Genomic DNA, 17,355 nt, shown 5'->3' on the forward strand with positions numbered 1-17,355 from the left:
GACACAGCTTTTGTCTTGACTTCCTGTCCATCTCTGTTCTGTGTCATAAGTCAGAGTGTACAAGGGTACAGTCATCCTTCAATCCATCTTCTTCTAACTTGTAATTAGAGGAAATTCCTTTCAGATTAAAAAATATTACTTAAAGATATTTTTAAATGCTTTCATATGTATTTTCAAAGGGAATCAGGGTGGCGAGGATGGGAGAAACAAGCTCTCTTCCCTCCTCCCCTCCTTAACTCTCTGGCAGAGCCTCATGCTTTAGTTAAATAACTCTCTGTGTAGAGAAGCTGGATCTTTTAGGCAAAGTCCTCCAAAAGACTGGGAAACCTCTCACCCTCTGGCTGAAGAGTTTTGGTTGTAATTCTTCTCTGACAAGTGGTCATTTCTGTTTTTCTGTTGTTTTCCAGGTTAGAATCCTGCAACCTCACTGTAGTTTGTTGTCTAAATATATCTAAGGCTCTCATCAGAAGCCAGAGCCTGATATTTCTGAATCTGTCAACTAATAATCTACTGGATGTTGGAGTGAAACAGTTGTGTGAGGCCTTAAGACATCCAAAGTGTTACCTACAGAGACTGTCGTGAGTCTGTTTTGCTTTCTGTAGAGTCATTTTGTTCAGTTCTCTATAGCTTAATTATGATCAGATGGGGGAAACTGCTTAGGTCATGATACTAACTGGCTCAATTATCAATCCTGTATGAGCTCTACATGCAACCTACTTTTCTTCCTCTACTTCCCTCCCTTTTTACTTAACTTTTAGACACTTCTTTCCCTTCTGATTTTGTTGTTGTTGAGACAGAATATCACTCGGGGTAGAGTGCAATGGTGTGATCATAGCTCACTGCAACCTCAAGCTCCTGGGCTCCAGTGATCCTCCTGTCTCAGCCTCCCAAGTAACTGGGACTGCAGGTGTGTGCCACCACACCTGGCTAATTTTTTCCATTTTTTTTTTTTTTTTTTCCGTAGAGACAGGGTCTTGCTCTTGCTCAGGCTGGTCTCAAACTTCTGACCTCAAGCCATCTTCCTACTTCTGCCTTCCAGAGTGCTAGGATTACAGATATGAGCCACTGCACCTAGGCTCCTTTCAGAATGATCTCTTATTTTCATTCTTTACTAGGCTTCTCTTCTCCCCTTGCATGTTTTGTTTCATCATACCGTGTATACAGCTGCAGTGGAATTCATAATTTAAGTAGGTTTGTTGAGCTTGATTCTATGGTCGACCTGTAGGGGTGGTAAGCAACAGCTAATTTACCTATGACGGAGAGGAGAAGCATGAACTTTGGAAATTGACAGATCCCTTCCCATCTGTGTTCCTCCTTCAGCTTAGAAAGCTGTGGCCTCACAGAAGCTGGTTGTGAGGATCTTTCTTTGGCTCTCATCAGCAATCAAAGGCTGACACATTTATGCTTGGCAGACAATGCCTTGGGAGATGGTGGAGTAAAGCTTATGGGTGATGTCTTGCAACATCCAGAGTGTACTCTACAGAGCCTTGTGTAAGTGTCTACTATTTTCATCCTTCTAATATAATATACATTTTGAAATATGGGAGGGTATTATGAACGTATTCTGTACTTTGCATTTTCCTTACTGTTACCCTTAGTGATAATGAAGAGGATAATGATAATGATTGCAATAATAATTGTAAATAATTGTGTCTTTATTCTGGATCCTGTGCTAAATTTGTTTACTTTGCACAACAGTACCTGATGGTGTCAAATTGCTTACCTGAGTTCTAGGTGCCTCACTGTACAGGTGAGGAATGCGAGGCTTAGAAAGGTAATGCAACTTTCTAAGGCAAGCAAATGATGAATTCAGAATTAAATTCTAACACCTATCCAGCCCCAGAGTCTGGGCTCAGAATAGAAATACAGCATTCCATGGTATGGCTCATCACAGCAAGATTATTCAGATAATTTTTGTTAGATAATTTCCTAGGCATGGAAATAATGAGCCAAAGTTTTTATTTTGTCAGATATAGTTAAATTGCCCTCAAGATAGGTTGTTTATATTCCCAGCAGCAGTCTAGGTGTCTGCATTTTAATTCCCTCACTGGGTATCCACAGTCTTTTTGATCAGTGTTAATTAGATAATTGAAAAATAGCTTTTACAGCAATCTGATGTTGAGCATCTTTTCAAATGGTATGGGCCTTTTATATTCAGGGATTGCCTCTATACATGTTCAATTTTCTTCTGATGTTTTCTGTAATATATGTTATATTATGGTTATTAATATCACATGTATTATTTTATATAATAAATAATTTTCCTGGCATGTTTTATTTCTACCTTTATGGTTGTTTTTATAGTATAGAAGTTTAAAATTTTGGTAAAGTCAGATTCTGCTTCATGACTTATAGAGGTTTTGTCATAATTAGAAATACCTTTTTTGGAAAAAATACACTATATCATCTTCTCATATTGTTTACAGTTTAGTTTTAACATTTACATGTTAAATTACTCCAAATTTATCCCCGATCTAGCATTTACATGTTAAATTATTCCAAATTTATTTTGTTATAAGGTTTAAACTTATTTCCCCTCTATATAAGATTTGTTGCACAAAAATAATTAATAACATAATGTCTTTTCCTTACTGACTGAAAATGCCATTTTTATTATGTACAAAAAGTACTTATGATTTTTCCTGTTCTTCTCCATCTGCTTGCTCCTCTATGCTTCTGCAACAGGGTACTATATTTATGTGCAATGTAAAGAGGTTAACGGTTGACTTACATAGTAAGAAAAATTCTGAAGAACACAAATCCAGTTTTGGCCCAATTGGATGTAAACCTAAGTTTCCCAAGTGAGACAGGCTGGCAGTGAGGGTGTTTCATCTGAGATGGAGTTTTGGCAAGTAGATAAGGGACTGTGTAACATGAAACCTTTTCAAAGATACCAATCTCTGGGAAGTAGAGCAATGATTCCATCTTTCCTCACATTGTCTTTCCTGTAGGCTGAGGCGTTGCCATTTCACTTCGCTTAGCAGTGAGTATCTCTCAGCATGTCTTCTGCACAACAAGAGCCTGATACATCTGGATCTAGGATCAAACTGGCTACACGATGATGGGGCAAAGCTTCTGTGTGATGTCTTTCGGCATCCAAGCTGTAATCTTCAGGACTTGGAGTAGGTTTTCTGTGACTTTTGTGTAGTTTCAACTACAGAGCATCTGTGAAGGCAGGGGAAGTTAGGAAAGAAAGGCTGAGAACTGAGTAACTGTCAGAGAAAAGAGTATGCAGCTGATTTTCTCTCTCTCTTTCTGCCTGAGACAAGCTGGAGAAATCTGTTTATCATATTTTTCAAAACAATTACCATAGTAATTATAGTCAGCTTCCCTCAGGTGAGGAGCACCGGAGGCATCAGGCTGAGCAGTAACCATATAATTTTTTCCTTGGTTGTGCTCTAGTGAATCTACAGTGTATCTGCTATTTCATATCTGTGGAGCTGAAATTGTGCTCTGTAAGTTTTTCTTTTAGGTTTATATTTAAACTCAGGTTTATAATTAGGTCAACTTTCAAAGAAATTGAGAGGGAATTCTTAAAAATATCTTGCAATCTATTTTTAAACACCAACCATTTTTATTAATATTATGTCCTCCCTTAGTCTGTGAGCAGGTATATACACAGTATATATGCATGGTATGTGGATATATAATTGTGATTATTGTATAGACATGACTTTGGAGTTTCATTTTCATTTGACAGTATTTTAGAAACACATTTAAATACTTATTTAAAATCATCATCTTGATTATTTTAATGACTATACAATATTTAGTATTTCACTGTGTAAATATTGTGGCTAGAGTGAAGCCAGACAGAGGCGTCACTTAGCAATCTCAGTTCACTTTCCCACTAGGACCTCTCATGGGACTAGCTTGGGTGAGTCATTAAGGGTCCAACCCAAGCATAGTTTTTTACAACTATAAATTCCAAGCTCCTTTGTATATCCAGAATTGTTTTTCTTGACTGGACTGACTCATGATAACCAAACTTTCGAATGAGTTTAAAAGTTTATTGTGACATCTGTAAACACTGAGATGCTTGAACTTTAGGGTCCAATAAGCACTTGTACTTGCTTTAGTAAAGTGTAGACGATGTGGATTATTATGTGATTCTCTGAAATTTCCTTGATCATTATTCAACCGGAGGGCAAAGTTTTGCTTAGTGGACATTATCATTCAATCCAGTGCCTTCATTTCAACTATAGAGGTAATTTCTAGGTGACCTATATACTCAAGGTCTTTTCCCAGCCCACCTTCTTTCCTTAGCATTACTGTAAACACATAGACAAATCCGTACTTTCTTAGTTACTATCATAGCCTCTCTGGAGGCCATGCCAATTCTCTCAACAAATATTTACAACAAATATATGCTAGATGCCGAGAAGACTAAAGGTCACTAAGGTGGTGCTCTCGTCTTCAAGTAACACAAAATTCTGATGACAGGAAAATAAACACAAAGCCAATTATAATACATTCCATACATTGTCATAAAGATATGGCAAAAATCCCAATGAGCAAGGATTGAGACTTCACAGTGGAGACAAAGTTACTTTAGGCTTGAAAAATGGAAAGGATATTGTTCTGTGAGGATATCCTAGGGAGAAAGAAAGGAGAGAGAATAGAAGGGGAATAACAACAGATGTGGTATACTTTGAGAAAAACGGATGTGTATGGTGAGAGAATAGGGTGGGGCAAAGTACAGAAAGAGAAAGCTAGGGCCAGATTGCTATTGCGCTCGAATGCCATTCAAAGGACCTGGAAGAAATACCTTTGTATGTCGCTTGCTTCTTTCTTCTGTGGAGATAACACTTTGAGATAGATGCCTGGAAAACTTTTTATTTCAGAAATATATTAAAAACTGAAAGCACAGAGATCTATGGGTTCCTTGGGAAAGCATATACCCATTTTTTAAGTATTGCTAAAAATAAATGTCCATACCCTTGATTTTGAAAGTTTTGTAGATAACAACCTGTTTGTGAAAGAAAACAGTTTTACCTGCTGGTTCCTTCTGCTCATTAAGAAATCCCATCTGGTCATATTAGACCTTCTCATATGCATCTAGAATTGTAGATAGAAAAGAGTCAGAAAAGAAGTTCAAATACTTGGGCATCTCTCCTAGGAAGAAACTAATTAAGCCTCACAACTGGAGGATTCACTTCTCCTCCGTTGTATTTCTTGCAGATTGATGGGCTGCGTTCTCACTAGTGCATGTTGTCTGGATCTGGCTTCTGTTATTTTGAGTAATGCAAACCTGCGTAACCTGGACCTTGGAAACAATGATTTGCAGGATGATGGAGTGAAAATTCTGTGTGCCACTTTGAGACATCCAGACTGTAAAATTCAGAGGCTTGGGTGAGTTCAGTTTTCTATTAGGAAAATTATACCTATTTGGTTGGCATAGCTGGATGAAATTTAGTATATGGAGAGAAGATGAAAAATAAATGGGGCTAGAAGTTAAGTTACTCTGAGAAATAAGAATCTAAATTTCAAATATATGAATCAATATATTGTGTGTTCCTTAGTATAGAAGCCACATCTCACATTTCTTTGTATCCCTCTTAGTGCCTTGGATAGATATGTATTAACTATATTATACCTCATTTGGGTCCTCCATGTTCTGTCATCCTTCAGATATTCCATTTGTCCTTGAATTAATTTTTCTGAAAATTTGACTAATCATCTTCTATGTGTAAAACACTATGTTCTTCAAGAGCCTGTAATCTAATAAAATCTCATCCTATGTTCTGGGTACTTGTTATGTTCAATCCTATATCATTTAGATTTTTTTTTTAAATTTCAAAATATTAAGTGGGTACAAATGTTTTTGTTATACGGATAAAGCTTTTATAATGCTTGAGTCAGGGCTATAAGTGTGACCATCACCCAAACAGGTTCATTGTACCTGTTAGGTAGGTTTTTACCTCTCCCCCTTTCTGATTTCCAGTGATTTTTACTTCTTTCTGTGCCCATCAGTTAATTCCAAATTATTAGAGAGTGCATGTGGTGTTTTGTTTTTCCATTCTTGAAATACTTCACTTAGGATAATGGTCCCAGTTCTATCCAAATTTCTGCAAAAAACATTAATTCATTTCTTTTTATGGCTGAATAGTACTCCATGGTATATATGTAAATGCCACATTTTGTTAATCCACTTATGAATTGATAGGCACTTGAGTTGATTCCACATCCTTGCAATTGTGAATTGTGCTGCAGTAAACATTCAAATGCAGGTGTCTTTTTGATAAAATGACTTATTTTCCTTTGGGTAGACACCTAGGAGTGGGATTGCAGGATTGAATGGTGGGTTTACTTTTAGTTCTTTGAGAAATCTCCATACTGTTTTCCAGAGAGGTTGTAATAATTTGCAGTCCCACCAACAGTGTATAAGAGTTCCTTTCTTTCTGCTTCCATGCCAGCATCTATTGTTTTTGGACTTTTTAATAAGAGCCATTCTGACAGGAGTAAGGTGATATCTCATTGTGGTTTTAATTTGCATTTTCCTGATGATTAGTGACGTTGAGCATTTTTTCATATGTTCATCGGCCATTTGTCTATCTTCTTTTGAAAGCTTCTGTTCATGTTTTTTGTCCACTTTTTAATGGGGTTGTTTTTTTCTTGCTGATTAGTTTGAGTTCTTTGTAGATTCTTGATATTAGCCCTTTATTGGATGCATAGTTGCAAATATTTTCTTCCATTTTGTAGGTTGTCTATTTGGTCTGTTGATTATTCCCCTTGCTTGTGCTTAATAATTAAGTTTTTTAATTTAACCAAGTCCCATTTATTTATTTTTTTTGTTGCTATAATTGCCTTTGGGGTCTTAGTCTTAAGTTTTTTGCCTAATCCAATATCTAGAAGGTTTTCTTACATTTTAGAATTTTTGTGGTTTCATGCCTTCCATTTAAGTCTTTTATCCATCTTGAATTAATTTTTGTGAGTGGTGAGAGATAGAGGTCCTATTTCATTCTTCTGCATGTGGCTGTCCAGTTTTCTCAGCACGATTTATTGAACAGGGCTTCTTTTCCCCAGCGTATGTTGTCTGCTTTGTTGAAGATCAGTTGGTTGCAGGTAGATGATTTTATACCTGGTTTCTCTGTTCTGTTCCATTGGTCTGTGTCTCTATCTTTATTTAATCTTGAAATGATATTGGCTAGTACATTTTCACTCACACAACATGAATCATTGACCTCTGAGTTAAGAATTACGCTCTACATGTGGGAAGCCTAGACACAATGATCTGTCTCATACTATAAGAATTTAAAAGTTTCCCAGAGAAATGTTCCCTGACTCTTCCAATAAAAAGCTGTTTTTCCTATAGTTCCATTTACTGTTTATGTATTTTTATCAGAACAATGATGAAGTTGTAACTGTTGGATCTGAGATTTAAGTTTATCCTACTTATAACCTAATAAGTTAGGCTGTTGCTGTTTCATGGATTCTGGCAAAAAACACAAGACTTCTATCAGAGGCAAAGGACTTTATTACTTACATAATATCAAAGGCATGAGCATTAATATGTTTGTGTCAATTTCCTTTGTTCCCCAAGTCTCACAGGGCTGACATGAAGGGCTGGATGGATGCCTGCACATGCAGTGGGCTGCATCCAAGAAGAACAACATGGAGTTTGAGGGACCCACCGTTTTATAGCAAGCAGTATGTCAGCTGGCTCTTTGTCCTGGAGGGGGAGACATTACTTCATCCCTCAAGGTTGCTCATTGCAAACACAACCCTGGGAAGTGGCCTGGTAAAGAGTTGTCAGGGCTTTGCATTCTTGTTAGCAAAAGAAGTAGGAGAGAGAAACTCCTATGGAAGAATGTCTCCCAGGAGCCACCTCCTGTTTCCACACAGTGCAGTCTTGGCTTCTGGTGAATTGCCATATGAATATGCCATTGTATTGGCCACTCTCATTAATCTGACCAGTAGAGGCTGTGACCAAATCGATTCAATTAATCTCATATGTCATTTAATTAAGGCCACTATCAATAAGACTTCAAGCACAGGATGAAGTCAACTTGCAGTATTGCTTTCATCCATGCCGCCTGGGTCCTAGACTCAGCCAACTGAGTAAGTCTCACAGAAAGACTAACAGCTCTTTTATCCATTAGAAATCCACACAAGGGAGTTTAGAATGCTGGTCTTTGGCATCACTGGCAATGATAAAGGGCAAAAGATAGTCCAGAACCAACATTAATACCCAATAAAGATATTCAGTGGTCCACTGCTCCCCACATGCAGGCATATAACTCAAAGGAGCACAGGTCACTCTAATTTGGGATTTGTTGTTATTATTTGATTTGGGTCACCATTACACTGGTGTGTTTAAGCTAGCTGGACAGTCTCACTGGTAGTTGCAGCTGCCTTGCTCCCCCATACATGGTATAGCCCAAGTCTGTTCTGGCATCAGAGAAGCCTATGAATTTGTTTCAATCATATTGGAACAAGGTTGTGCTGGTACACATATAATAGGGGTCCACAGTAGGGGCTGCCATTGTTGGCATCAGACATAGCAGAATAGTTCATGACTTGATGTGTCCACATGAGATTTTCTGTTTTCATAGCACGTGGACAGGCACTACAAACTGGGCAGCAAGTCAGGTTGCTAGCTGCAGCTGCTGCTTGACTCACACAGACCACATAATTATTTTGCCAGGCTGCAGTGTTGGATCTAGGGGAAAAAAGGGAGGATTAATTGGTCTTTCCACTCTCTGCACCTCCCAGATTCTAAGCTTATTGTTTCTCTTCTCCCATACCTATGATATCAGTGTGTTCCCATCAAAGTGACTATAATTTCACTTAGTTTCCAATCATCCCCCACTTGCACCCAGACCTTTGATCCAGAAGGATCAGGTAGGAGGGAGACAAAAGCATCCTTACAATATTTACGGGAAACCATTATATTCCACACATTATATTTCATATTCTGTATTATCTCCTAAATATCAAAGACAAATTATGAAGCTTTGGGGTCTTTAATCTACCTTTTAAAAATATAGTTGAAGGTTAAGTCTAATTTACTATTTTTTTCTATATAAATACTCATTTTCCCCAGCAAAATTTATGGAAGTTTCTCTCTTCTTTCTGCTTGGCAAGGGATACCTTTGTTATAGAATCACATTTTCACTGGTGCATGGATCTGTTACTGGGTTCTCTATTCTTTTCCAGTGACCTGTTTGTAATTCCCAGTCCCAATAATGTACTCTTAATTACTAAAGCTCTATGATAAGCCCCAATACCCATTAGAGCAAGTCTTCTCATCTTCTTCAAGAGAATTTTGGCTCTTCTTTCCCTTTGCATTTCCAAATAAATTGAAAATATCAGCTTATCAAGTTACACACACATGTGCACATGCACCCCCTTCCCCAACCTACTATTCATTCCATTTTGAATGGAATTGCATTGACTATCACTTAATGAGTCTTCTGATATACCAAAATGATACATCTAATTTTTCTTTGAGTGTCCCTGTATTTTGTTGTTGTTCAACTTTATTCCAAGGTCCTTGCTGTATTTCATTGCTGTTATAAATGGTTATTTTTGTTATTTTTTCATTGTGTTTATCCCGTATACATAGAAACACAGTTGGTTTTTGTATGTTGATTTCATACCCACTAGCTTGCCACATTCTCTTGTTAATTCTAATTGCTAATTTGTAGATAATTTTGGATTTTCTAGGTATAAAATAATATCATTTGGAAATAATACAGTGTAGTGTTTTTTCCTTTTCTGTCCTTATATATTTTTTCTTTTTATTGCCTTTATAAATGTTAATATATGTGATATAATTAATATGTCTAGGGATAGTGGGCTTTCTTGTGTTCCCAGTGTTGAAAGCAAAATTTCAGTGGTTCACCTATTTATCAGTTTAAGGAAATTCCCTTCTATACCTAGTTTGTGAGAAACTTCTATTTTCTTTTTAATTCATGAATAGATGTTAAGCTTAAGAAATTTACTAAATGTGATGAATCCTATTGATTTATATATTCTGTCAATCTTGCATTTTTGGACAAAAACCAACTCATATATGCTATCTTTTACAAACATTGTGATTTTTTTTTGGTTAATATATGACTATTTAAGCATCTTTGTTCATAATGGAGATTAATTCTTTCTTGCACAGCCCTCAAGTTTTTGTATCAAACTTAGGCTATTTTTATAAAATGAGTTCAGGAGTGTTCCTTTTTTTTTTTTTTTTTTTTTTTTTTTTCAGTTTCCTAGGGAGATTTTTGTAAGACTGGAATTGTTTGTTCCTTGAATTTTGTAAAAATTTTTGGTGAAACTGTCTAATCTGAAGCTTCCTTTGTGTGTAGATTTTTTTGACTTCTGATTCAATTTTTAAAATAATTATACATTATTTGGGTTTTCTTATTGAGTACTTTTTGGTAAGTAATATTATTGATTTTATCCATTTCATCTAGATTATAAAACTTATTGGCAAGTGTATAATAATATTTTATTATCTGCTTGACTTCTAAATCGTCTATAATGATGTCTCCTTTCTTGTTCCTGAAATTGGCAATTTGAGGCTTTTCTCATTTTTTCTTTTCAAAGAACACAACAAAGATCCTCTCTATTGTATGTATACATTTTATTTCATTTCTGTCTTTATCTTAATTCTTTTCTTGTACTTTTGCTGGGTTTATTTTATCATTCTTCTAAATTCTTGTGTGGGATGCTTAGATCACATATTCCCTTTCTTCTTCTCTATCACAGATATTTAAGGTTATGATTTCCCTTCATTGCATTAACTTTATCCTACAAGTTTTGATATTAAATGCAGTGTTTTGTTTTTGATTGTTATTTATTTTTTCCTTTAACCCATGCATAATTTTTAAGTGTATGCCTTAATTTTCAAACATGAGAGAGTTTTCCTATTATCTTTTTATATTTAATCTCTATCATTGTGGTCACTGTGCATGATTGCAGTTTTCAACAATTTGTTGGCATTTGCTTCCTGGCCCAGTAGATAGTCAGTTTTTGTATGTGTTCACTAGTGTACTTAAAAGGAATATGAATTGTTGGTTACAGTATTCCATGTTAGTTAATTAAGATTATTAATTCTGCTCAAACATCTATATTTTTAGTGACTTTTTCTGCCAGATAATTCAGTTACTGTGAAAAATATGATAACATCTCCAGTATAATTCTAGATTTGTGTTTTTCACTTTGTAGTTATTAGGTTTTTTTCCTATATTTTGAGACTGTTATTAGTGACTACAAATTTAAAATGATTGTTTCCTGATGAATTCTTGATAACCTTTTATGTCTTACAATGCTTTTTGCACTACGGTGTATTTTGTGCGATATTTATGTACATTGTGTCATTATTAGTGGGACTCTTTCTTCACCATGTTAATGTGAGTTCCATGTGTGCAGCAACTTAAAGTTTTATATACTCGTCACCTGTATAGGCATTCAGTTGTTTGGTAGCTAGGTCAGCATAGGGTGAAAATTTTTTTATTTCAGCATATTATGGTGGTACAAATGTTTAGGTTACATATATTTCCTTTGCCCCACCCAAGTCAGAGGTTCAAGCATGTCCATCCCCCAGATGGTGTACACTGCACCCATTAGGTGTGGACATATACCCATCCCCTGCTGCCCCCTCCCACCTGGCTGACTCCCAATGAATGTTACTACTATATGTGCACATAAGTATTGATCAGTTAATACATAGGGTGAAAATTAAACGCAAATTGGTTGGGGGAACATCAGGTACAGAAGGTTGAGTTTAACATTCTTCCTCAGTTCTTGTATTATACTATCATTGGCTTGTGCAGAGGCCCTTGATTGGTTGGTTGGTTAATTGGCTAATTTATTTCCATTGGCCATTCTCCTTCCCACGTGTAGTCACAATATGCCATAGAATTGTGGCTATCTTTGTAAAAGATGTGATGTTGTTTTTTGGTGTATGCATTTTTATTTACATAAATGGCATGGCACTAGAGACCTTACTATATTCCCTGCTTTTAAAACATTCAATACCAAGTTTCTAAAATCTACTTATGTTGATATATATTTAATGTTCAAAGATTCAACTGCTTTATAGTATTTTAGAGTGTGCTTGCATATTTTATTTATTCCATGGATTTATAATTATGAATTTGTAATTCATGATTTTGGAAGGGATATATTCAGCCTGTAAGTATCTAGTAATAATGAATATTACAAGTACTTACAGTCTTTGAATTTACCCTAATGGTACTCACTTTTTTAAGTTTCTGGAATTATCCTCCACTCCAAGCTCACAGATCTTTTTGTGTGCTTGTTCTCTGTCATGGGATAAGGCCATTTTTGTCTTTTGTCTCTCTTCCCTACAGGTTAGCATACTGTGGTTTGACCTCACTCTGTTGTCATGACCTCTCCTCTATTCTTATTGGCAACCAAAGACTGCTGAAAATGAACCTGACACAGAATACCTTAGGGTGTGAAGGAATTAGGAAGTTATGTCAAGTCTTGAGGTCTCCTAGGTGTAAACTGCAAGTTCTAGGGTAAGTCTTTATTGGCTTCTCAGGGGGAGAGTTTCCTGTAATGAGGGATCTGGGGGTCTAGGGAGTCACTCATTTACTGCAGGCCTCAGAATCAACCTGTGTATCTTTCAGTGTTTATTGGGCACTTATTTGTTTTTCTCTCATAGAATATTGAATCTGAAGAGATATAATAAAGCATAGTAGTTAGGAGTTGAACACTTTGGAACCAGACTACCTGAGTTTGAATTTTGGCCCTACCACTTACTAAATGTTTAATTTAGGCTAGTCCCCCAATCTCTCTTTGTTTTGGTTTCCTTATCTGTAAAATGGGTGAAATGATAAAAATCTCCCTATAGAGTTATTGTGAGGATCTGAGTCAATATAGTCAAGTACTTAAAACAGTGCCTAGCATAATAATAAACAATGAATGTGTCAGCTGTTTTTATCATTATCATTAGTAGTAGTATTTTTCTTGGATTGCAAAAGGCTCTTGAAGGATCCTTTTATGTTTTTAACTATTTTTCTCTTCTATATTCCATTTTCCTTCAACTGCTGTATCTCCCTCACTGTATCTCTCTCAGTTCCTTTCCTCACTCCCCATCCATGTTATAATAGTCTCTTTTTACTTTAATATAACAGTTTTTTTGGTCCTGAAATCCTTCACAGGGTAAGTGGAGGGCTGTAGGAAAATTGAATTCAAGGAAAGAGATGTTTCCTTGTTTTCCCAGGTTGTGCAAAGAGGCATTTGATGAGGAAGCCCAGAAGCTGCTGGAAGCTGTGGGAGTTAGCAATCCACACTTAACCATAAAGCCAGATTTTATTGATGATAATGAAGAAGATGGGTCCTGGTGGCGGTGTTTCTGATTTGAAGAACCTGACATTCCTTAAAAAGTAAATAAAAAAATAAAACCTCAGAAGGATGAGGACTTGGGTTCTTAACTTTAGGTGCTTTGCCAAGAGATGTGCGCTTGACTTCTGTTAGATATAGGTTAGTCCCTTCTCTGTAAAATGTTTTTTCAGCTTCACATGGGGGTTGAGATGCTAAAACAAAATGAAAAACATAAAGCTCTCTGAAAAGTATAACATGTTTTTAATTGGACACAGAGCTTAAGAACTCAGGTAAGAAAAGTCTAGATATGAGACTGGAAGATGGGTCCAGGGAAGATCAGTTAAAAAGTGCCTTGTTTTCTTTCCCATTCCCACTGCCATGGCTTAGTTCACAGCCTTGCTATCTCTGGCACCTTTTATTTGAATGTGTCTCCATGTGTGTTCTTGGGACCACCAGTGTCAAGATCACTTGGATATCCACCTTAAAATGCAGATTCCTGAGCCCCACAGCAGACTTAGTGAATCAGAATGTCTGGGGAAGGCTCCGTAGGAACCCGCCTTTTTTTTTTTATAATTTCCCAGGCAAATTCTTAGGTATACTTAGTATTTGAGAACCACTAGTTTATATAGAAATAGGAGTCTATGTTGAGTGCTTTCTGTAACCTATAATGAAAGAAAAAGGAGGCTTAATTCCCTTTAAGGGAATATAAGGTTGTTTGGGTTAGAGCTAAAACAGGTTCTTCCATTTGGCAAAAACATGGCACAATAAAATTGTCTATGAAAGACTGTTCTGGTTATTTATTTCTGTGTAACCATCCCAAAATTTAGTGGTTTAAAACAATAACTAGTTTATTAAATCTCAAGACTTAGTGGATTAGAAATCAAAAGGGCTCATCTTAGCATTTCTTATACTCCACCATGGTATCACTTGGGGTTCCTTGGTGGTATTCAACTGGCAACCAGGTTGCTCTGGAGGCCCCAAGATCACTTTTACTCACCTGTCTGGTGCCTTGGCAAGGATGGCTGAAAGGCTGGGTTCAGCAGGGCCCCTCCTCCCTTTATGAGCTTCTCTATATGGTCTTTCCAGGATGGGGATTCAGGTATTGAAAGGGCCAAGTAGAAGTTTCCAGTTCTCTTAAAAGGTAGGCCCAGAACTGGCATAAAGTCACTTCTGTCATTCTTCATTGGTGATAACAGTCCAGGCCAGCCCCAATTCAAGTGTAATCAATTCCTGATGAGAGTAGCATCAAAGAATTTGTGGCCACTTTTTAGTCTACTACAAACTCATCTTTTTAGTCTATGTAGGAAATAAGAAAGCTCTTAACTGGCTGTAAGGGAAAGAAACACTTTTTCTCCTCTCATACAGTCAACACCCACACACTTCTGGTCACCAGATGGGTGGGTTTTTACCACATCAAGAAATTTTCCAGCACTAGCTGGGTATCCTATAATTCAATTAAATTCTGACACTATTTACCTGGAGATAGCATCAGATCCCACAGGCTAAGAGCTCAGTCCCACAAGACCGCCCCCCCCCCACTTCAGGTACCATTGCAAGTCCCAGGTTGTGCCCTGTACTTCTAACCAAATAGCTACAAATTGGGGTTCCCACAACTCCTTCCTTGGGTTTGATAATTTGCTAGGATGGCTCACAGAACTCAGGGAAATACGTTAACCCCTTTATTATAAAGGGCATTACAAAGGATACAAATGAACAACCAGATGAAATAGATATATAGGGCAAAATTAGGAAGGGTTCTTTCCTTATGGATTTAGGGTACACCACCCTCTCAGCACGTGGGTATGTTCAGCAACCAGGAAGCTCTCTGAACCCCATCTTTTTGAGTTGCTATGTAGGCTTAATTAGGTAGGCATGCTTGATTAAGTCATTGGCCGTTGGTGATCAGCTCAAACTTTAGTCCTCTCAGCCCTTGCCTTCCTGGAGTTGTGGGCCGGCGGGAGGGGGGGTTGTTGAAAGTTCCAATCTTTTAGTCACTGAGTTGGTTCCATGGCAACCAGCCCTCATCCTGAGGCTATCCAGGAGCCACCAGTCATCTCATTAGCATACAAAGACACTTACCACTTTAGAGTTTTCCAAAGGTTTTTCGAGGGGTGTGCCATGAAACCGGACACAGTATCATACTGGTACAATAGCCCCTGGGTCAGTGTGGCAGGGCTGAAGATGAGAGTAGGTCATGAAAGTCTGAAGGGGACAAATGACAATCTTGTGGAGATTTACAGGTAATGTTACTGGTACTGATATCTACACAAAACAATGATACTATTGGCATTTGGCATAGAGGATACATGGTGGGGAGGGGAGCATAACTGAAGTTGATTCCCAGTGAAGATAATTGCTAGTTAGAGAAAGCTAACCTAGAGGTGTCGCAACAAACAGGAAAAAGAAGGTTTGCAGCGGAGCAATGGCACCTCAGTCACTTGACAACCTGTTTTTTCCTGTAGTTCTTTAGATATTTTTAGTCTAGGGTATTGGGTAGTGGGGAGAAACATGTCACAGCAGCTCTCAACTCACATGCTGTCATCTTAGCAACCAAGGAGAAAATATACTTTTATTCCTTTTTGGTTTAAAATGTCTTCCAAAGACACTAATTGGTCCAGCATGGATCCAATGATGCAGTTAAAATGTAATTTTCAAGGATTTTAAAACTTGGTTCCTATACAAATACGGAATGAACTCTTGTCAAAAAGTTATCATCAATAAAGGAACCAGTAAGATGCTAGTTTAAAAAGCATTTGAGGAATAAGAGTTTATGTATGCATCAGAAAAGGCATTTAAGAAAATGTTAGAATAACATTGCTAGGTAGATACAAAACTGGTTAGTGTCCTTCAAGGCAATAACAGATAACCTTTGGGATTATCTTTTCAAACAATTTGTACTACCAGCTGAAAAGAATAATTTGCATTGCTATCAGGTTCCTACATCGCAGATGACCCTCTCCATAGTCTATTATGGAAAAGTTGAGATTTGAACTGTGCCTACTTAGCTAAGTAGGATTACAGCAAGTAGAAAATAAGAGACCATGGAAAGAAGTAGAGAAATAAACTTGGAATCAAAAGATGTGGGATTTAGACCTGCTATTACTAGTTATAAGTGTAAGGCTGGTGGCAGGTACCCCTCCCTTCCCTAATAAAAAAAGAAGTCCCCCCTATCTCTCAATACCTGCCCCAAAGCTGAAACAAAGAAATTCCTCACTCCCTGCCCCGACATCTTCTGGCCGAAGAAGCTCCCATCCCCCAGTCCTAAGAACCTATATAAACCCACTCAGACTGCTGGGCGGGGCAGCTTCTCTAGTCCCACTCGTGGGACTATGAGGCTCGCCAGGGTCCCTCTCTCTCAGGGACTCGTTACCCCCACCTGGGAGTGCTCCAATAAAGCCTCTGTACTTATCCCTTTTCAACTCTGCTCGTCTTTCTTTCTCTGGCTCTGGCTACTTCAAAGAAACCTTACAATAAGCTCTGTGATGCTGGGAAATATATTTAGTATTTTTTTTACTTCAGTTATCTATCAAATGGAGGCTAAAAAAAATCATGTCTCACTAAAATCCTTGTTTATTAGCCTGAAAGAAAATGAACTTTTTAGGGGTGAAGGAGGAGGAAGGAGAAGGCAGAGCAACCATCTATATTCTTCTATCATCAATATACCTCTTTAGAGTGAAAGAGCAAATTATTTATAAGGGAAAACTAAGTTTAAAAGATTTTTTTTCTTTCCAATCTTCTTACCACAGTATAAGTCATTGCCTATCTAGTCTTCTGGCATCTCCCTTGTTGCTCTATCCTCCACAACAGTTTCAAAGTAGTTTTCTTTAAAAGCTAAACAAAAATCTATATATATTCAAGTCTCTCTTCCCCTACTTCTGCCTCTATTGCTCACATTTCAGCCTCATCTCTTGACCACTGCCCCCCAAACGTGATGTAAACCGCTGAACAAAACAGTACTTTCAAACAGGATACCGCTCATTGTTTTGTCCCTGCCTTCCTTTGTGCATATTATTCTGTAATGTTTCTCTCTTCCTATCTTATTCTTTATTCCTTTTTCTTTTC

The 17,355-nt window shown here is 37.3% G+C and overlaps 1 protein-coding gene across 1 annotated transcript in view; it reads left to right on the forward strand.

Annotated features, from left to right (window-relative positions):
* NLRP14 (NLR family pyrin domain containing 14) overlaps positions 1-13,537 on the forward strand; it is a 31,423-nt gene extending 17,886 nt beyond the window's left edge. Inside the window, exons 6-11 of the mRNA XM_045556506.1 lie at positions 408-578; positions 1,321-1,491; positions 2,952-3,122; positions 5,182-5,352; positions 12,315-12,485; positions 13,193-13,537. Coding sequence (XP_045412462.1) covers positions 408-578; positions 1,321-1,491; positions 2,952-3,122; positions 5,182-5,352; positions 12,315-12,485; positions 13,193-13,328 — 991 coding nt within the window. The 3' untranslated portion in view covers positions 13,329-13,537. The remainder of the gene's footprint in view (positions 1-407; positions 579-1,320; positions 1,492-2,951; positions 3,123-5,181; positions 5,353-12,314; positions 12,486-13,192) is intronic.
* The last annotated feature ends 3,818 nt before the right edge of the window (positions 13,538-17,355 follow it).

The sequence above is a fragment of the Lemur catta genome, chromosome 7 (genome assembly GCF_020740605.2).
Source record: "Lemur catta isolate mLemCat1 chromosome 7, mLemCat1.pri, whole genome shotgun sequence".
In the NCBI taxonomy this organism is placed as follows: domain Eukaryota; kingdom Metazoa; phylum Chordata; class Mammalia; order Primates; family Lemuridae; genus Lemur; species Lemur catta.